Here is a 21,776-nt window from a genome sequence, read left to right on the forward strand (position 1 = left end):
CCGAGTTACCAGATACTCCGAAGGCTCTGCTAGCGGTCTAAATAAACCTGTCCAAGCGACACAGTTGTGTAATACACTCGAAGTCACAGGCTCCAATAATAGCACACACCTGTCACACACAGGCCCTGCCTGTTCTCTCTGTTGCCCTGACCTCCTCTCGCTCCTTAACTCTGCCTCAAATGTTCCATGGCTGGAAGACAACAAAAACACTTCTCAAGAAAATGATTTCCAACAAACACAGACACAAAGAGAGGGAGGAATAAGACCTGGACGTAAAAGCAAGAGAATAGAACATTTTGACTGGCAAGGGAGAGTGAACAAAGACGATAAAAGCTTTATTCTGCCTCTGCCGAGATTGTGCAGTGGCTGCCACGATAAAGCCTTGATTGACAACAATATTAGCACTCAGAGGAGAAATAGCTCCCACTCACAGTTATGTAACATACAAAGAAACTACAGCGAGCTTGTGGATGGGTATTAGTGCGCCTCTGCTTATGTGTGTGTGTGTGTGTGTACGTGTGGGCATGCACACACTCTGTATTCCCAGATAAAAAAAACAAAAGTGACAGAATATCTAAGAGTGTTGCTCTTATCTTCTGGCAAATGTATGCTTCAAGTAGATGAAAGGCAACGTCCAACACACTGAGGATCTCTCAGGAATCCTGGATTTATGCAGCACATAAAAGTCGTCTCAGACATTTTTTGTGGTGCTTCGCTGTTTGGCAACGCGTTAGTGAAAGTTTAGTTGTGCGGTTGTGGCCCAGGCAGCTGATTTTGTTGCATGCAGACACCGAGCACTGTGTCCCAGCTTGAACTGGCGATAATTGTCCGTGGCTGAGGCCCTACAGAGGAGTGAGCGAACAGACATGGACAGGAGAAAATGAGCATCCCATAATACGTCACCACAGATCTGCTGACACACCCTGGAAACCAAGTCATTCATCAGCCCACCAGCCCATCCCCAAACCAGCCCCTTCACATATGCAAACCAGCAAAACAAAGACAGTTTGAATTTAGGTGGTCAGCTAAAACATTTTTTACTGCATTGTAGTTTCCATGTTTGTGTAGCATATCGTAACATTAATCTCTGTGCCTGCCCATTATTTTATATGAGCTACTTAACCTCCACTTTAGGCACATTCTGCATTTCCCTACATGGTCTTTGAGTCATTATTCAGCTTAAAAGGCTGTGCACAGATGGCCCTCATGAGCCATCACATCCATTTGAATCCAGACTCTCAGCTGACTAAACAAGCACCTTAGGGGTGCAAAGGGACAGACAGTCACCTGCTACCCCCCATGCCTTTACACACACACACACACACACACACACACACACACACACACGCTCTACACACATTACAAAGCTAACAGCTCAGCCAAAAGCCCATTCACCAGGGATACAGAGAAAGATGGCACATTTTTGAGCATCCTACCAATATATAATAAATCACTCTGATTGCATCAGTGTTTTTTAAAAGCTCACTGTCTTTTCAGAATAAACACTACATTGCGTGTTGATGAGTCTACAGCAGAGCAGCAGGCTGAGGATCCTCCTAAAGCGAGGCTGTGCTAGCTGCTCGTGTTTTCTTTTGGCTCTTTTGACAGCTATCTAACTTTAGCTTGGCATGTCAGTGGTGACAACAAGCATCTTACTACTGTGACTGGCATGCCCCACCCAGAGGCCCAAAATATATGTCTGGTCAGTAGAGGTCAGCCAGGGAAAAAGGGAAGTCATGACTTTTAGTTAACACAGTCGGACCTGAGATTTTTAATATCAGAAACTTCCCAAATAGCCTAAATTTGGAGCCTTCATGAGCAATATTCTACAGCCATGTTGCTATGTACTGAAAATGATTGCTTGCAGGAGATATCACTCCCCTCCCTCACCTCCTATTTTTCATTTGCCATAGTAGCAGTACGCCATCTTATCAGCTGATCCTGAGCCAGAAGCTAGGAGAATTGCTCAGCAGAAAAAGGATGGATTGTGCTGGGCTCGGCTATAATATGAGAAAAAGCCCAAATGCTTTTGGATCAGTCCCACACTTTGTCCTCATCTCACACGTTGCCTCTTTCCCTTGTTCATTTTACATCCTCTCTCCTTTCATCTTTTTGTCCTGCACCCCCTCGTTTTCCTCTGCATTCTGCTCACTCTCTTCTCCACCTCTCTCTCTCTCTTTCTCTCTGCTCCACTTATAAGATTTGGCAGCACTCCAAGATCTGAGAAAAACATTGGAGGCATAGCCTGGTTTTGATGTCTGGAAAGAGAGAGAGGCTGAGAGTGAGAGAGTCCTCATTTCCATTTCACAGACTTGATTCACAGCAACACCACAGCAGAAAGGAGGAATACAGGAATATTGAGAGGCTGAGTGTAACCGCCAGTCAGAGAGGAGAGGAAGGATGGAAAGATAAGGCAGATACTGATCTTAGATCACAAAAAAGAAATATTGGGTTCACAATGTAGGATTACAGCATAGATAAAGAAAAGCAGATCCAAACTTAAGGGACAAAGTTAAGGAAAAAGGGAAGAAACTGTTGCCAAAACAGAATAAAAAATATAATGTGACCTCTTAAAGATGGAGTTTCTGTTCTCTGTACACAGAAAAACAATTTAGCCAGGGAAAACACGAAACAGGGCATAGGCCTTTAGCAGTAATTGGGTCTCATACCAGTCTGAGAGAAAACAAATTTGGCACTCGGCATTGTAATCATCTTAACTTTGCAGGCCTTCGTGGTAAACAAGCCAGACCAGTCAGACATAAACCCTTCTCTCCAGACCATGCCAAGAATCAGAAGGGAAATTTTACACATCCTGCGGATTTAGCTGTGCTTCTCCTAATTGCTGGTTGGAGCTCCAGTTTCTCCCCGGTGCTGAGAAAAGAGACTGTCATTACTAGTCTCATAGGAGCTCAAGCCCAACTCCAAAGGGAAAGTGTGATTGATGAAAAGAAGGGAAAAAAAAGGCAAATCCGAGCATGTCCTTGATACAACATTTGCCATGACCTTGTTTTTTCCTGACAGGTCTAAAATTAACCAAGCAGATCAGTTATACAGGGGGCAGAGAAATGTGGACCAGATTCTCCTTTTGGCGCATCCCTGTCTCTGCTCGCTTTCAGGGGATTACAGCAGCACAAGCATGCCTTTTGAGTTACTGTGCTAAACATAGATTCATTAGTAAAACAGCTGGTTACACTGAGTGCTGCACTGTCTCCCACACAGGCCTTCCCTCCCTCCACCCACCGACTGGACCATTTTCAACATTTTAATGTAAAATAAATGCCTGGGGATTCAAATTTAGAGCGCCCGTCAACGCACAGTGTTGTAGCTGCTTTTGCTATAATGAAATGAATGTGATTGAATGTGAATGTAATGTGATTACCATGTATAAACAGTCATTTCTGATTATTTCTTATTCGTTTATCAATACTGAGTCAGAAACATCAAACACATGCTTATCTGAGCAGGCAAGTGTTAGAAGAACGTGCTCCTAAAGACAACAAACTGTGGCCAACCCAGTTACGGCTTTGCTATCACGTCAGTGCCTTTGTGTAAGGCTGCATACCACGCAGCGTTGAGTTAACCATTAAAAAGAGAGAAAAGTCTGCTTCACATATCTGTTATTGCCTTTCACTTAGCTTGATTACCAGGACTTATACCAAGTAAATCAATCAAACAGTCAATGAAGAATTTTATGACCATTCATTAGGGTATGTGTTGCAGCCGCCTGATAAAAAGACATTGATGTAATCCCGCAGTCTACGTGACTACAAGGTAAACCGTGCGAAGAAGGAGCAAAGACAATTTAAATTTATCTTTGCCCTAGGTAATATTAGTTATACCTGGACTTCACCTGGCTCACACTCAGACAGCATGTCTTACAAGTTTTTTTCTGTAAAATAGTTCCAAGGGAAGAGCACATCAAAGTCAAACAGAGTTTCTCTCAGAAGCTGAAGCTTCACCATTAAAAATCCCCAAAGGTTCCTTTAAATAAACAAAATGAGAGTCTGTGAGTCATTAACCACAAATGGCTCCTCCGTGATTATACTGAAAACAGAAGAGATGTTTCACTTAAGTGGTAGTATAAACAAAAAAAGAATATAATCATAAAAACAGTTCAGCTTTAGGAACTGCATGTCATCAACTCTGTGTGACCTTTTTGATTGTTTATTGAAATCTCTCCATAATGTCCCCTCCTGCATGCGAATGGACAGGCTGCACTGGAGCATCTGCTGTGCACGGATTTCACCAGTAACCATGCAACACGAGAGCACTGTGTTATGACAGAGCCACTTCCAGGGACACATTATCACTGTATTTGATATGCCACAGGCTATTTTAGCCAGCACTAAACAAACAGGGACTGGCGCTGCTGCAATAAATCTTTTACGAGAAGAGAGAAATGTTCTTTTGTGTCTAATTGCATCATACGAACTAGGCCAGGTTATGAAGACCTGACTCTTGTCACCGATATTCTCAGATGTGGCAATTTCAATTTGGCTCAGAGTACAAGAGGAACAAGTAGGACACAGTGCCGACAAAAACAAACAAAAAGAAAATCTCAGACTTATATGGTGGACTATAGACTGAGTGTGTAGCTGAAGATCACAGTAAATCCTTTATCAATGTTTCTGGTTTCAAAGTACAACTGATAAGCTAACTCCAAAGAACGGAAAAGGACTATAAACAAACAGCTGTCTTCAAAATGTGCACTAGTAAAAAAAAAAAATGTTTCTGCCAGTCAAATTACACTGGACAAGCTGTTATTTGCAGTAAATCCATGGAGAGTTAACGTTGTCCTTTGCTGCCTTAAAGGCTCCTCAGTTAGAGGACAATAAGTATCCCTGGTGTCAGAGTTGGCTAAACAGTGGGGTGCAAGGTTATGTTTTCATTCAGCATCACGGCTCAGTCAGCTAACCAGGACACCATACAGCTTATTAAAGGAATGCCTCCCTAAATATATTTGAAATACCTCTGCTATTGCAGTGAGGTCCATGAATTGCTCAGCTGATGGAGAGAGAGCTGTGTGTGGGCCGTTAATCTCCAAAAACCATCTGCCTTTGAATGTGTGCTATTTTGCTGTATTTTGGGGGCAGCACTTACAGTTTGATAAAACATGAGCAGGAAGCAAATCATGCCTCACATAATTATGCAACTGCCTACTACACCAAGTCACCCTCTCCACCAGAGAATACGCTCCATGTCAGTGTTCACTTGCTGCAGTGTCAGCTACTGGGGGAGTGAGAGTTCTTTGTCTGAGAGAGCAAAAACATTCTCAAGATTGCTTCTCTTTTGCAGACACAGTAACTGCAGTTTGTCACTTAATGACCCTATAAGCCGCTCATTGCTTGTAGAGATGAGTCTGGCTGCCTGCCTTCCATTACAGCGACAGAATTGCTGTTTTTATGGCTGGGCTGCCTCGAATCTGCAACAATTAAATTTGCATCTGAAGACATACTGAGGTCGGTATGTAAGGAAGCGACAGCGATACTGTTTACACATTGCACAGAGGCAGAAATTTGTTCTTTGCACTGGAAGAACACTGTTGCATCAGTGATCAGTGTTTATGTTACAGTGGCACAGTGTAGCACATAAAAAGGGTAACATTTAAATTAAATAGGGGTCTGCTGCAGTGCTAAGGCACCTAATTCATGTTTGGAGATGGTTTGCAATGCTGATTTTATTCATAATTTGTGATGTGTCAGCTGCTTAGTGAATCAAACGCATGATTAATTGAAAATAACAGGTTTCTCTAAAATAAAAACCTAAAACACATTTATATGTCAAACACAATTTGCATCAAACCTCGAAAATATGCGGTGCCACTATAAAATGTAAAGAATGTTATTGAGATTGGTTCATTTCAGTCCTAATTTGTGGTTTAACAATGTAATTACACTATAGTATCATGTTGACAATCATGCACTTTCTCACATTACTGACTCAACAGATTCCAGCTGAGTGAACATGACTTGGCACCTATTTCTGTATGCCGCAATCAGTAATGCACAAACTGAGGCAAATTTGGAACAATGTGTTTGTTTTCGTCCAACCATGCTCTTCCATGAATCACGAAAGACTGGTGTGCAGAAGAGCTGCCGTCCTGCAGCTTGAAACAGTAGCCTACTGATGTTGTGCAGCGTAAATCAAGTCTCCTGAGCCGTCACAACAAGCCCGCATATCAGAGCAGAGAGCCCTATCTTGTCATCCATCCACAGTCCTGTGTAACTGAATCACTCAAATGAAGCAAGCTCAGACAGTAAGTTCATACAAGATCAGAAATTGTATTTGGCAATTTTTTTAAACAAGTGCATACAAGTACAGCTAAAAGCATTTCAGAGTTGCCAAGTGCTCGTAGAGTAGCATTAGTCACATTCTACGTTAAACAGGAACTGCCACCAGACCTAGAAGTACATCAAGAATTTTGTTAAACATCAACAAAGAGGAACGGTCCATTATAATGAGTACATACCTTTATCTTCAAAAATATAGAAACACAATGTATTCAAAAATCAAAAATTATACAACCATGTTTACGAAGTATACTCTTCCCTTGGGTCCAATATGTACAAGTCCGTTAGTTTGTTTGAATGGTATGTATGTGATATTTATATATTTATACTCATATTTTTGCTTTCCCTTCCCAAAGAAGTGTTCAAACAAAATCAAGGGTCCCTCTCCTTTTTTACTTTGACATCTCCTGCAAGGATGGTGGCGATTTCTCCTTGCATGAAAGCCCATGGTACGTTCGAGCCAACCAGGGGACATTTCTCTCCACTCGGACAGTACACTTCACCCGTGGCACCTTGCTGCTTTATGCTTTCCCTCGAGCACGGGAAGCAGAACTTGTGAGAGGGCACAGAGGGGCACTGAACAAAGTGTGTGTCCTCCAAACGCTCGTGGCACAGCGTGCAGCACAGGGGTATGCTGCCGGGTACCGAGGAGTCCGGAATGCTTTGAGGGTGCACTTGGTCCATGCCTGGCACGTGTGGGGTACCTGCACCAGATACATCTCTCTGTGCCAGCCTCCTCTGATTCATGGAGGACGGCGACAGGGGACTGCTGCTGTTCCTCCGAGTGGTGGAGTGGACTTGGTTGGCGTCCTTAGGAGAGCTGTTCCCACCTGCATTGTCTGCCGCCATGATGAGTGCTGCCATGGGGGACTGGTTGTTCTGAACTGCTTCAGGTGGGGTGGTGCGGGAGTGGGGGGATATTGTGGAGGGTGGAGAGGCGAAGCTTGGTGGGGGAACCGGAGGAATTTTCAGTCCATCAGTAGGTGGTGGTAACCACTGCTGTCCTTCTCCATTAAGCTTAGCAGCTGTCCCCTCTCCCTCTGGTTCAGGTGAGGCTTTTCTCTTCATGCTCCGGGGGTGTTTTCCTCTGTCTGCAGGGTGGGAAAGGGTTAAACAAAACAGTTGAGTTGCACGGCTCAGACAAGCATGAAGGATTACACTGGGATGGGGGGGTGGGACATTTTTGCTGTTCACTGCTGCACCAAAGGCTACATAACAAAAATAACAAACACAACACATGAGTAAAATATGAATTTATGCAACTGCAATTCTGCAGACATGTTGCTCCATTCATCATTTGTCCTTTGCTGACCCGTTTCTGGGCTTGGATTGGTTATTAAAGATAACAGGCAGGTGAAAGCAGCACATGTTACTCTTACATCTAACCACTGTGGATGCTTACCTGACTTGGAAGCCGTGGGACTGGCATCATAGCCCATAACCCTTTGTTGCATGGCTGCATGGTCCTTCTTGAACCTGCTGTCGAAAGTGTGCAGAGCCATCAGGTCCCTCACTGTTTTGCCCTTGGCCACCCACTCCGGGTCTGCTCTGTTTTTGTGGCTCTCTGAGATCTCCGGCGTGAGGCTGTCCGGTCTGTGCTTCTCCTTAACCTCCCTGTCGTGCTCGGTGCTGGAGACTGAGGCAGGTCTTTTGACCATGTCTGCGGGACTACCGGCCGCCAGTCCGGAGGGAAGCCCTAATTGGCCCGGTCTACCGGCGCCGTGCACCGAGGGCATGTTCCCGTTAACCAAAGGCACTAGATTCGGGGGGACCGTGCTATTCCTGCGCGGGTTGGGGCTCTGGCGGTTCAGCTCCGGCGGCTCGTCGGGCTTAGGAAATCCATTTGGGACGGGAATGCCGTTCGGCTGCCTGCCAGACTGATACTCTGGACCCAGTCTGGGCGGGCGGTCGGAGGACAGCGGGTAGCGGTCCAGTGGCTGCGGCGGCCGGGACCCGGGGTCTCCCGCCGCAGCGTGGTTGATCGCCTGAATCTCTTTCCCGGAGAGCTGCGACTTCCCCGGGCCGGGAGACCTGCCCTCCTGCAGCCCGTGAGCACGCTTCAGCTGCCGGGCCGTCTCGATGACAAACTCAATGCGGTCTGCTCCTTCGTAGTTGACACATCCTCTGCAGACGGGCTCGGTAAAATCCCAGATCATGGCCCACGGCATGCGGGGCAGGTCGCATAAATAGCACGACTGCCTCCTGGAAGAAGCAGCGACCGCCGCGGACGACATAGCTCTCGTCGTCGACCCCCCGAAAAGAAACCCAAAATGTGTCTTCTTCTCCTGCTTTCCTCCGGGCTCCCGATTAAAAGCGAACAAAGAGCAAGTTCCGTTGGTCGAAAAAAAAGTGTAAAGTCGTCCTGTCCCGACTTTTAGCGCAGCAGCGTTAAAGTTTAGAGGGAGAAGTTCATGTCGGTGTGGACTTTACTACGGCGCCGCTCTCTCTATCTCCACTCAGTCTCTACTACTGGCTCAATGTGGACCAGTGACGTCATTACGGAGCTCTAAACGCCTGCTTCCACTTCAGTTTCTATTGACTTGATTTCTTCGACAGACCACCCCCCCCTCATCCTCTCCCCCTTCTTCTTCGTCTTTTTCTTCTTCCTCTCCCCCCACTTTACTGCAGCCTCTGTCACTCAACCCTTTTTTTTATTTCTTTAATTTAATCACTTGAACCTGTGCCAAAACTGCACCCAGCTCAGCTTTTATACCACCGCCTCCTCCTCCTCCGACTGAAGGGAATAACCCCACTGCTCGTTTTATTATTATTATCAAACCTGCAAAATATCACGATAGCAGCGTGCCTGCGACTAGAAACTTTTTTTTAAATGATTATTGTTTTTTTATGGTTGTTAGCTGTAGACCGCCAGGGGATGAGGGAAAAAAAAAGACTCCAGCTCCTTCAGTTGACTGCTGCTTTGTCCTCAATTCAGAGCTTTATCCGGTTCAGGGTGAAAAACGCTCGCTGCAGCTTGTTTTTCTCAATGCACAGCGCCTCGACGCCATGAGCTGCTGCTACTACTACTGCTGTGCTATGAATGAGGTGGGTCGACTCTAGGACAAACACCTAGGCTGCTGTGATCCAATGGGAAATTTTGGAAATATTTTGTCAAAAACGCTGTGCAGCAACTATAGGTAGCACAGTATTTTTTCAATATATATATATATAGCAGGATAAATCAAATCAAATTTAGAGGGGAATAATTTAGGATTTTTTGAGGGATTTCTCTGACAGGCTTTAGCCTACTGACCTGGGCTTTTAACAGCGGTTAGCTAATGTTTTCCCCTGCCTCGTTAATATTAAAAAAAGAGAAAAAGGCGCCTCCATTAGCCAGTAACCAGGAAGTTCTGTCATGAGGTGGGGATTTCCAGCCAGTGTGTTGTAAACTTGAATGGATCAGGGTTACAACGTGAATATAGCTCTGCCCACATTTTATTCTAGTGCACTGAAACAGTCAGTCATCCAGATCTGCCACCACTAAATGAAATTACAGTGCAATGAATGAGCCATTCAGCCTCATTCTGTGAGTGAGTTAACAATCAAAAGCTCCACAGATGAAATAAGTATTAGTCTGAGCAATGTCGTGTTGGGTGTTTTACATGATGAAAAAATGTTACTAGACACAGGTCATACTATATAGCAAAAACCCAGCCAAAATCCCCTCAAGTAAAAGTGTACTTTCAAACTGGTGGAGTGTCCCAGCAGATCAGATTCCTCCCTCCCATCTGGTCTCATTCCAACTCATTGCAGCTTAGCCCCGGGCTTTGGGTGAGGCAGTGCGTCTGAAAACCTGCAGACACAAAGCAGGATATGTTTGTGCAAGTCCATGTGACGTTGGAAAGAGGAAGCAAGATGTTTAGTCACGTACCCTCATCCGCCTCACCCATCTACAGGACATCAGGCCATTTGGTTCCTCGCCTGCGGCCGCGATCACGCACTGTGGCATGAAGCTTTTCTTCAAAGGCGTTCTGTAAACAAAAGAAAGCAGTTATGCTGCTGCTGTGTTGCCACCAAGCATGTATAATTATAGTGCAGCTGCCATATGATTTCACAAGATTGTTGTTGTACAGCTGCCAACATGTGAACGAGCACACCTAACAATGCTACACCATAATATTCCCTTTGGAACATTTACAGACGTCACAAGGTTTCAGTGCCCTCGGTGTTACTCTGACTGTAAACTACTGTATTAACACATTGTTTCCCCATCACTGCTGTCTATCAAATGTCTGACCTTGTTGAGTGAACAACAGTAGGAAGTGTTAGGAAACCAACGCTATGAGGGGCACATAAACAAATTCTTTCCTTGAGATTTGGTGGGAAACAGTTGCCTAATGCTTTGATCCTCTGGTTTCCACTCAGGCGATGTTTGTGCAAGCAAATAGTTATGCACTATTATGCAAGACGGAGGCATGCTGAGTTTCAATTAAATCCTAAATGACCTGATTCTATAATAGGAGGATCCATTGATTTTATTTATTTATTTTTTTATGACGCAGTGGCAGCTAAGCAAAGGGAGAGTTGTAGTGAACAGAGGCAACAAAGGTCTGAGAGAAAGCCAGACATGCACAGATGGCTCTGATTGGCAATATGAAGCATGTATACAGTAAAATCACCAGTGTGACCCGGCTGGCGGCCATCTCATTTGGTTCTAGCCACTAAACCAGATGGAGTAGCAGTATTATTCTGTTTTGAATTTCTTTTCTTCAAGCTGTATGTAAATTGAGACATGAGGTAGCTAAATAAAGAGTGAGAGATAGGTGACGGCCAGGGGAATACCCAGCATGTGACAGCATCACAGGCCTGATGACGAGATTACGTTATTTTTGTTCTGTCGCTTTCCGAGCCTGTTAAATTTTATATTGCCCATCTTTTATTCATGGAAGCGAATCTTTACAAATTCTCTCAGAAGTTTTCTGCCTGAGCACAGCACAGGATGTTTTCTGTGTCTTGTCTCTGTTTCTCCAAACCAACATTTAGAACAACTGCTGAGGCTGAAATGTGACATGTTGCAACGGCACATCTAGAGGTTATAACAGGACGTAACGCTGGGGTTAACCATCTGTTGTAGTGGCCTACCTGGGAGATTAAAAGCTGCACAGAGTGGCAGAAGAGAGAAAAATAAAGACTTATGTGCACGCTTCACAGAGTTCCTGTATGTGTAACCGGGAGATGTAACCATGGAGATCATCGCAGTGCTCCAACAACCATACATATCCTGTTTACATTGCCATATTTAGCCACGCGTTTTCAGTGCACTTCATCGATAGTTTGGGGAGCTCTGAATGATAATGTCAAAGCAGCCTTATGTCGTATTAGCTCCTTTCTGTTTTCAATGAAATATTATTCCAATAAGTAAGGTTTTTCTGAATGGATGTGTAGAGCAGAGAATGTGCAGCAAATGCCCCAAAACACAAACAAAAAAACTAAATAAACATGAATATAAAAAGTCGGCCCTGATATAGGTATAAAATGGTGGAATTCAAATAAAATGGAGGGTCGACGGCAAAAGGGAAAAGTGTGCTGGGCGGCTGGAATCTGGGGGCTGGAGGCTGCAGAGGTGATGTCATTGGGCCAGAGCAAGAGGCGAGTGAAAAACAAGTCTCTCTCTTTATTCTGATCCTCTTTGCAGTCCCAGCAGGGGAGAGGGTGGGAGGGATGGGGGGGGGAGGCAAGGGCTGCTGGGAAATGGCAAAGGATGCCAAGCAGGCCCCACCGCCAACATTAGAAGCTCACATCTTTGTTCTCAGAAACCTGGTGTGCTGCCAAAGGCCTCATTTCGGCTCCATGGCATGATTACACTGGATGTAGGCCAACTACTGAGAGCTTGCTCGCTCTGCCTCCCTCCCTCTCTGTCTCTCACTCTCTCTCACTCTCCCTTTATGCACCCTCCCTAGGCTCTCTCTCTTTTTCCACTGCCTTCAAAAGCTTTCTGCCAAACATGCAGCAGTTGCCATGGCTGCAGAGAATGGAACATAAAAAAGTGAGTAATGAGTCAGGCTTGGACCCAGATGTGCCACATGTGTATCCATTTAGAAAAAAACCAAGATGGTAACATATCCCCTTAATCTGCCGGCTTGTCAGGGGACGAGACAACTTTAGTAAATAGCAGTGGGCTGAGAGGGGAAAGAGGAGGGGAAAAAAATCCCCGCAGAAAAATGTAAATGAACCGAATTGTTTTCACATCCATTTTTTTTCAACAGACGGTAGTTTCAGTGGCTTGCTTTGTTGATTGGCTTTTTGGCAACCAGGAACAGAAAGACCTGAATTTTGTATGCATCTTGAGCTGACGACATCATTTCCTGTCCAGTGGAAACCCCCGTATATATTTTCAGTCACAACGAGGCGCTGATGTAAACAACCTTTGCCTGGTCTTTTCTTGTAGCAAAATCAGCACACACAACAGTCTGACATCCCTGAACCAGGGTGCACTTTTAGCTCTTATGTGTGTTTGACATTTGATTAACATAAACTACTACTAGAATGAGTAACATTATGTGCAGATATAAAAGCCTTCTTATTTATTGCCCGTAAAAGGCCATGTCACGCTTGAGTCATAGTTGTTATATTTAGCATGCTGAACTGTACTGTGCAGTCATTCCAGCTTTGTGATGGACTCAGATAAAATTTTGCAGAATGTCATTCTGCTGCATTCTCTTCTCACACACATGATTGTGATTCCCAGAAGGACATCATGGTCCGCAACCACTCCCACAGTAGCAAGTAGCAGTTTCTGTACAGCTGGTTTGCTCTTGATAGATGCATGCAAATTCCTTAGAGACTTGACACACACATAAGGATATTTGTAGAACATACTCGTCAAAAGTTTCTCATCGCGCATGTATGTTTCAGTGGGATGTTCCTGTTTGGAAACACACATAGTATTTTGCTTCTCCAGCATTCATATTCAGCAAAGGTTATGTGCCTTGTTTTTCTTAGTTGAACTAAAAAAACCGAGGAGTACTTCATGAGTTATGTAACCTCTTCCCTCCGAGCCAAAATAAAACTTTCCCAAAGTAGGCTTATTATTACCAGAGCTCCTGTCTATATATTTTGAGCTGCCTTCCTAGAAAATGGACTCTGACATCCCCGGCGCAGCAGTTAACACAGCACTCGGGCTCAGTTTGCAGGTGCAGAGCATGTCACATATTCAAGTACGAGCATCATTTTCACATTTCTACTCTCCTTTTCTGTCATTTGGTGCAGCGCCCAAGTGATCTGTATTTACTACTTTGCATAATTTATTTTTTTCAGCCGCACAGTTGCATAAAACCCCAGTAAATAATACTCACAATTATGTGTGAACATGCATATTTATGTGCTTTTATTTAAAAGATATTACAGGGTTGTTATTGGAAGGAGATCAAAGCATTTCTAGAAACGTGTCTTGAAAGCAAAGGGGTATACAGAGTCATTTCTCTGATGTATAGAATACTAAATAACATCATAGTGAGGAAGGAAAACTAAGAATAGTAAACACTGACCTAATTAGAAAATCACAGCGTGTGGTTTATTTGGATCAGGAAAGTTGGGGAGATCATGGATAATGCAACTGTAATGCATTGCTTACAGATGTTGTGGTTACTCTTGGCAAGAGATATTTCTACAGTTTTCCTGTAATTAGGCTCTAAACATATTTCCTTGGAAACAGCCCTTTTTTGGTAGCGGCCATAAATCAGCCAAGGTTCCCGTTACAGATTCCACAGATGCCTCACTGCCCTCTCTTTGATTGTCTGGTTTATGGAGGATGTTTCATCGTACACTGCGAGCATCCATGCCAGAGATTTCCTTTCCCTCTTTTCCATGAAAGTGCAAGTTGTCACGATGGTGTGGCATTCATTATGGGCCTGTGGTTTCATGGGCCTGGACCCTGAGCAGCTGGGGAGCATTGGTTGACACATTGAGCCTCCCGCCGTGGTGAAAGACGGGAGGGCAGGAGATGAGTGCTGCCCTCCCCCTGTCTGTGTAATAAAGCCCCCTTATCCGCAGAGTCTGGGCATCTGGGCACATGATGCTTCACCTCCTGGAATCCACTTCAAAGCCTTGTCTCAGAAAACAGCTCGCTGTGAAGAGCTGAAATAGAAAATGGAGCTTGGATAACAAGTACAAGTGTGTGTATGCGAATTTGAGGACAGTCAAAAGAAGTTATAGAAGACGTAATCACAGTTTATTACAAGTTGCGCCGTATTTTTATAGTTCTAGCTATTAGTTCTATCTGGTTTAATAGTATTAGTAAATCTGGAACAAAGTGACATTGCTGCAAACAAACTGTGATAGCACAAAAAAGAGCAGTCAGGTTGTAAACAAGCCAAACATTTCATATTCATATTATATTGCATATATAATTTTATTTGTATGTAACATTGAAGTGAGACTGATGAATGATGATCTATTATGTATTCACAACCTCCTATAGGTCAGAGTTGAACCAATCCACATTGGTATTGAATGTAATTGAGCTTTTTCCTTAGGTGTGGTCTCTTTATAGACTTTTTGAAAATGTCCCCACTACAATCACAGTTGTGCTCTTATAAAGCATTATGTTATTTTTGCAGATAAATACTATGACATTCCCTGTTGTCCTTTGCTAAAACAAAATGGAGAAAACTACTGTATCAAGCCTTGTTGACTGACCACAACCTAATCTGAGAAGTAATGAAGCTATTTTTCTTCAGCACCATACATTGAAAAATGGAAGATATGCATGAACTCTGTATTTTATAGTAATGCTAGCTTGTCCCTCATGTGAGGGCAAACAGGAGGAATTAGGACAACAACTTGTACCACTTATGGAGAGCCTTTGAACTGACTCCAAGGAACGGCTTGTTAGTTTAGCTGTTCAAACTTGTGAGCAACAGCGATAGGAATGATGGCCAAAACTCTGTTGATATACTGTATACTGGAATGATCGTATGATGTTTCATCAGAATGCATCCCAGTCTTCTTATCTAGTTGAGCCCTTATTTTTAAAGGAAATGAAAGTGATGACAGCCTTTATTTAGGAACTTCAGATTACTTCACACCACGAACTGTATGACAAACTAGTTTTGCAACCTAGACAATAATAGATGTTGTCACACAGACATACAGTCATTATTCCTAACAAGCACACAGTGGGTAGTTTAGTCATAGTCAGCACAACAACCCCAGCTGAAGTGGTAGAGTAATACTGTGGGAATAACATGGCATGAATAGGAGAGCCTTGACGCAACAGTAAAGTCCCCAAGGGATGTGAAAGGACAGAGCGTGGGGAGCACTGTGGGAAAGTTCAGTGCCCTTGAAGAAGTGTGATAAGCCCAAGTTGATATGAACCCATGTGTTCATATTGTGCAAATATGTAACGGCTACAAGCACAGTGCTGATAGAGAGCCGTCTTACACCATATGTTTGCACAAAACCTGCCTGACCGAAGGGCACGTTGAGCTGGGTGTGGTGAACGTTATCTGTGTGATTTCAGTTTGTGATGGTAATGCAATACTGAGTGTGCGCTTGGGTTGTTTTACACAGTTGACATACAGGTTTGGCAGAAGCTGTTCTCAGGCTGTTTTACCAGGAATGGCTATGATGGTACCCACATTGTTCAGCAGGCACGCCGATGTGTAACTTGACCTTGCTCTATGCAAATCATTTGAATGTTCTCAACAAAGAAGGATAAAGTTCACCTATACTGCATTGCCACACAATGGGAGGGAGGAGCTAGACAGCCTTGAAGCGGAAATGGTTTCACACTGACTGACAAGTCTGGCTACACCCAGGGTTGCCCTGAAGGACAAAACACACCCCTCCCCCCATTTTACACTTCTGTTTTCACATGTACATATCTGCTGTGCTCATCAACAAACATCTTTGCAGAAAGCTTGTTTCTGTCTTCCTTCCTACTCTACGTGACGTGCTCTGTTCTCTCTTCATGTGTGTGCTCACATGATAAAATCTCTCCGACCATTGCTTAACAACAACATGAGTAAAGTTCACCTCCCATGTTTAAAAAAATAAAAAAAACTCTAGCTCTCACATGATGCTTGCCAAGTTAACCATTTACAGTGGGGAGGAAGAGCAGAGAGTTGCTTATTCTGGGTAAACAGGGCTGTTGTGTTTGCTGTTTGAACAAGTTGACCCAGCTATTCACTGCCTCACCTCTCTGCTCATTAACACACAACGTGCGGCAACATGAAACTTTACCCCTAACCAAGACAAAAGCTCCTTTCTCTTGCCACAAAACAATGCATGCAGGCAGCCAGAGCAGTGCTCCCATTATGAAACCACTCTGTCACAAGACAAGCGCCTCACAGGAATGCTGTTGTGACACATGCATGCTGTTGACACAAGGGTTAAACATTAAACCGCTCACACACACACTTCATCTGCCAAAAGGGCGGGCACTTTAACCGCTCCAACATTGCTTGGTCGACAGTTTGGATTGCAACCTCCACCACCCCCACCTCCAACAGTCATCAGGTTTATCAAAGGTAAAGTCCTCTCTGCAACTGCAGCCAGGTGCAGTACAGTGTAATGATTCACACAGGAGACACAATACTCCCCAACAGATTGCTTCGCATGTTTGGAGCTTTGTGGAGGTCACTGGGTGCGCGTGTGTGTGTGTGTGTTGAATGTCATGTGGTGCTGATCTCTGGCTCGGTGCTGGTGCAAAGGGTTCAGCAGGAGTTCAGCACAGATTCATTATTCATGCATTTCTGTGTACCAAATGATGGCACTGGGGAGCCTCTTCTCTGTGAAAAGTGTTTTGAATGTTCTTTCTTTATTTTAATTAACTTTGTTTTGTTTTTGGTTTTTCAAATGTAGTGCAGTATAATTTGATAGGAGTTTTGTTTATTTATATACTCAGTGGGGCTGGATTAAAAAAAATTGTTTTATGGATTTAGAGGTTGCCATGTGTATAAAATGCAGGAAATATCGATGTAATTCTTTACAGAGTGGTGTCTTCAGTTTAATGTGTGTTGGCAACGCATTGAAAATCCCTGCTTAACAATTCTAGGAAAGCCAGGCCACCTGTAAATCTCATGACTTCCTGAATCTAATTCCTGGCTGAGCTATCAGACTGTCTGACTAGCAGCTTTCACTGAGGGGTGTAAACACTGAATGTCAGGCATGTTTGCCCGAGCCAGTGTTGAAGCATTAGTAGTCATGTAATGCCTGCAATGAACTTGAATGCCCCAGCAAAGCCCTGATTATATTTTCTCCCTGTCCAAAAGATTTATAATGCAAACTGGTACAGAAACTGGTACTGGGTGGACTCAAAAACAGGCCTCTGCATGCTATACATGGTCTATTCTTGTTTTCGAGCACAGTCTCCACTTTACTCCAACCAGATAATAACATACTTTAGCCAAAGGCTGACAGTTTTGATAACCGGCAATTGTGATCTGAAAATGTGCACAGAGCAAACCAGGCAACAGAAAAAAACAGAGTTGTATGACACCACCAAGGGAGACTCCAGGACAAAATCCCCTCTCGTGTCTCAGTGTACTATGTTGGTGGACCGTGACCTCATCCAAAGTTTACATGCAGCTACCTCATGCTGCTTCGTTATCTCCAAATCATGCAAACCAACACATTCCAGCCCTCAGCAGCAACATCAAAAAAATGTCAGCGTTCAGGTCTTGCTGCGCTGTGAGATACACGATAAGCTAATAAATGAATACTTTGCAAAGTGAGCAGCAGCACACTACAGAAAGTAAAAACACACAGGCAGGTACACACACTTTCATAAGCAGAGGGGCAGAATATAGGTCAGTTGTCAACTCTGTATGTTAACGTGTGTTTGTGTGTGTGTTTGCTTACTCAGCACCAAGCTTAGCTTGCTTTCAGTCTTTTTTTAAACAGACCACAGGGTAGTAAATAGCTACGAGGAGGATCACAGCCTTCACAGCTGATTGGCTTGATGCTCGCCTGACATAAACAGGAAGCTGGCCATGCAAATCAGAGAGTGGAGCGAGCAAAGACGGAAGGACAAGAGACATGCAAAATTCAGTGGCAAGACAAAGAGAGAATGTGCAAAAAGCCTGAGGGATTTAGATTTGAGGGAAAAAAAGGTCTTTCTGTTTGTAGCGAGCCTTGTGACGCACTGAGGAATTCAGCCTGTGATTCACTTCTCTGCATTGTCAGCAGGCAGTGTGCAAATATAATGCTTGCGATGTGTAAAATATTGTGTTCAGTAGGGCAGGAGATCACAAAATTTAGCTGCTTATAAACTGTAATCATATTCGTCTATGCCTGGGCGGGTTTTATATCTTCGCACGTTTACATATCATTTAGTGAAACATAAACTCGACTTCTTATCACTATCTTTGAATCCCGTTTGATTAACTGAAATAGTGTAAGTCATCCTGGACCAACTGTGGCTGCAACTCCTAATTATACACTTGTTTCAAGAGTAAGATGTGACCTATAAAATACTTAAGTTAAAGGGATTTAAATGAATTGTGCCTTTTATTTTTAGCCGTTTGCAGAACACGCGTATTATGTAAGTGACACAATGACAAGTTATTTAAGTTCCCTAAATTTCACCATTTGTTAAACATAAAGTTACTTTGTTAAATCTGCTTGTTTTTGTGTGTATCTTTTATTGTGTGTATCTTTAATCTTTTAGGGACTTTGTGTTCAAATGTTATCGCCTGTGATATCTAACCTCATTGTGAAGTCCCTGCGAGATCTGCGTGTGAGGTGGTGGTTTGTTGCAAGCTTCTCAGAGGGCTGTGATGAGGCAAAAGCACAGAGTGGAAATAATGAGTGACATATCAGCCCTGCTATGCAAAGAGCTTTTAGAAAAAAAAAACCTTCCTCCCTGTCACCTTACTGTCCCCCTGCCTATCTTTGAAGGTCAGATGAGAAAAAAGAGAGAGAGAGACAGAGAGAGAGAGCACCAGCACAGACACTGCCACCTCCAACTGACTGGTTCAAACAGGCCCTGGGAGGAAGGGAGGTGTGTGTGTGTGTGTGTGTGTGTGTGTGTGTGTGTGTGTGTGTGTGTGTGTGTGTGTGTGTGTGTGTGTGTGTGTGTGTGTGTGTGTGTGTGTGTGGGGTGTGGCTCACTGAGCATGCCCAGTGAGGAAAAATACCATGTGATGGCAACACAGTGGGCTCTCCCATCTGTTGATGTAGTGTGCACTTCTTGCCCCAGGGCCTTTTCCATCCAGTCTAGTGAGCAGCCAGATCAATTTACTGTGGAATGAACACAAAGTCAGTGACTGATGCACTCACACACTCATTCACACATTCTTTATGTACAGCAGCAACGCAGAACCCTGCACTGCAGAAGTCAGCAGAGTGCACAGCTACAGACTGGGATTTACTCATGCATGCATAAAAATACTAAGACTGAATAAAAGAGCTGATATATTATTCAGGGAAATGCCCTCTCTACTCTAGCTGAAGTTTATAGCACCTCAACTTCTAACCTCACTGCACGCAACACTTTATAGCAAGTAGAGTTAATATTGAGGTCACTTTCCTCTATCGAGATTCCTGTACCACAGTGCTAAGACATCTTAGCATTGGATAAGCGCTTTGGATAAAAGCGCTATATAAGTGACTATTTACCATATTTACCAGACATTTATTTAGCATACAAGCGAAGGTGCCTTCGTTTATCATGACGGTTACTGATGGCACTGACTGACATTTTCATTGTTGAGCTGTGTGTGATTTCATCAGCCCCTGTTTCACCGAAATGCCAGAACAAGAAGCATCATTTCTGGGCAATGATATCATTTGTCTTCGTGAGACCACGTGTGTGTTTTCCCTCTTATGAATAATTGAGGACGCCTGCCTTGTGTTGTTGAACAGGCGCTGACTAGGCACCCGGGGTGGCACTTTCAACTACTGTGACAAAATGGTGTACTGTGGAAAGTGACATTTAAGGCATATTGACGCTAAGGTGTATTGTCAGGCTACTTAATCGACTGTGTGCGACAAAGCAGGTGAACACACTCCACACACGGGCAGCTTGAACAGAACTACAAAGTGTGAGCCGGTGTGTGTGAGTGAGAGCTCAAAAATTTCCTTGGCTGAATGCAAATCAAGGTGTGACTTGATTCTATCTGCTCGCTCCTACATTATATGAATAATTGAAACATATTATTGTGGGAGGGAAGTGTAATGGGTTCTTTTATTTGCAGAGTCACGCCTGTGCTTTCTGATATGCTAATGACTCTCCCCTTTAGTAATTGAGCTGTGCTTTAGAAAATCAGCCCGGGCCTAATGGTACATTGTCTGGAGGATGATCAAAAAGCAGCCGAGATGAGGATGAGATGTTCTCCGATGATTCAGAGATGACACTGATAATGAGGCACTTGAAGGAGTTCTCAGGCGTGACGGACACCAGCACCCATTTGAGTCACAAACCCACTAAGAAAAGCGATCGAATCCCATTTCTCGATTTGTCTCTCAGCCCTCAATCAGATATTATTAGTGACTGAGATATGTTTCACAGCTTTGTCCTTCATCCTCCTCTCTCTTTGACCCACAAGCGCAAACCATTACAGCCCACTTAAGGCTAAGCACTGCAGCCTCTTTTCCACCCCACCCCTTCTCATCTCTGCTTCTTGCTTGAGGGTTTCTAAATCAGGAACATCTGACAAACTCGCCACCTACTCATGTGTCTCTCTGCAACTCCCCTTGACCTCGATTTCCCCATTTACATTTGATTACTGTACATACTATAATATTTTATAGCAGTTCCATGTTCAACACAACCCGTGACCACATGTACACACAAATAATGGCAACAAAACACAGACAGCTGCAGTTCAGAGTGTAGCAACAGCTGTGTTCCATTGTTTAACTGGGAGCTGACTGACATTTGAAGCTAGCAATGGCTGTCTTTGAGCACTTCTATTCTTTTTCTTGCCTTCCCTCTTGTACTCTCCCTCCATCCATCCCTCTTTGTCCTCAACCGCCAAACCCTTCTCATTCCTGTGATGTTTTGGGTATCGCTGAGGTCTGCCTGGATACCGCAGTGTCTCGGTTTCTCATACAGTAACCAGGCGAGCGCGGAATATGCTCCTTATTCGCCTCCTACAGAAGGCAGACACTCAATCCAGCCTCTTCACTGTCAAAAAGGCGGTGGAGATATACTTGGCAAGCTGTTTTGCAGCCCCCCCCCCCCCGTCCCCCTCCTCAAGTGTGTGTATGTATCTTTCAAGCCCTTCATTTCCCAGAAAGGAGCACAGGATTTATGAGTCTATGAGCCGCCGCGAACGACACATCTCCAGAGAAGGATGAGTGTTTCCTGCAAACATTTGGGTAGGGAGGGGGGAGAGGCACTGCTGTGCGTGTGCGTGGGTGGACAGCTCCCATAGATACACTAGCCAGTAACACTTGAGGAGCGTCATCAAGGGGAGGTGTGCTATGTGTGTTTGTGTGTGCATGGAGGGGGCATCTTTCTGAGAAAAAGCCCATGAGGCCTGAGAACCTGTGACTGACAGTTACCTCTGCTGATTACTGCCCCTCAGGGACAGACTTTCA

At 44.1% G+C, this 21,776-nt stretch overlaps 1 protein-coding gene across 1 annotated transcript; it reads right to left on the reverse strand.

The window, feature by feature from the left end:
* Positions 1–6,261: 6,261 nt before the first annotated feature.
* Positions 6,262–8,846, reverse strand: irf2bp2a (interferon regulatory factor 2 binding protein 2a). Its single transcript, XM_067525524.1, has 2 exons — positions 7,693–8,846; positions 6,262–7,381 (listed from the first exon to the last, which is right to left on the reverse strand). The coding sequence occupies exons 1-2, from the start codon at positions 8,522–8,524 to the stop codon at positions 6,663–6,665; spliced, it is 1,551 nt and encodes a 516-aa protein (XP_067381625.1). The 5' UTR covers positions 8,525–8,846; the 3' UTR covers positions 6,262–6,662.
* Between the last annotated feature and the right edge of the window lie 12,930 nt (positions 8,847–21,776).

Source organism: Channa argus, chromosome 1 (genome assembly GCF_033026475.1).
Source record: "Channa argus isolate prfri chromosome 1, Channa argus male v1.0, whole genome shotgun sequence".
NCBI classification, from domain to species: domain Eukaryota; kingdom Metazoa; phylum Chordata; class Actinopteri; order Anabantiformes; family Channidae; genus Channa; species Channa argus.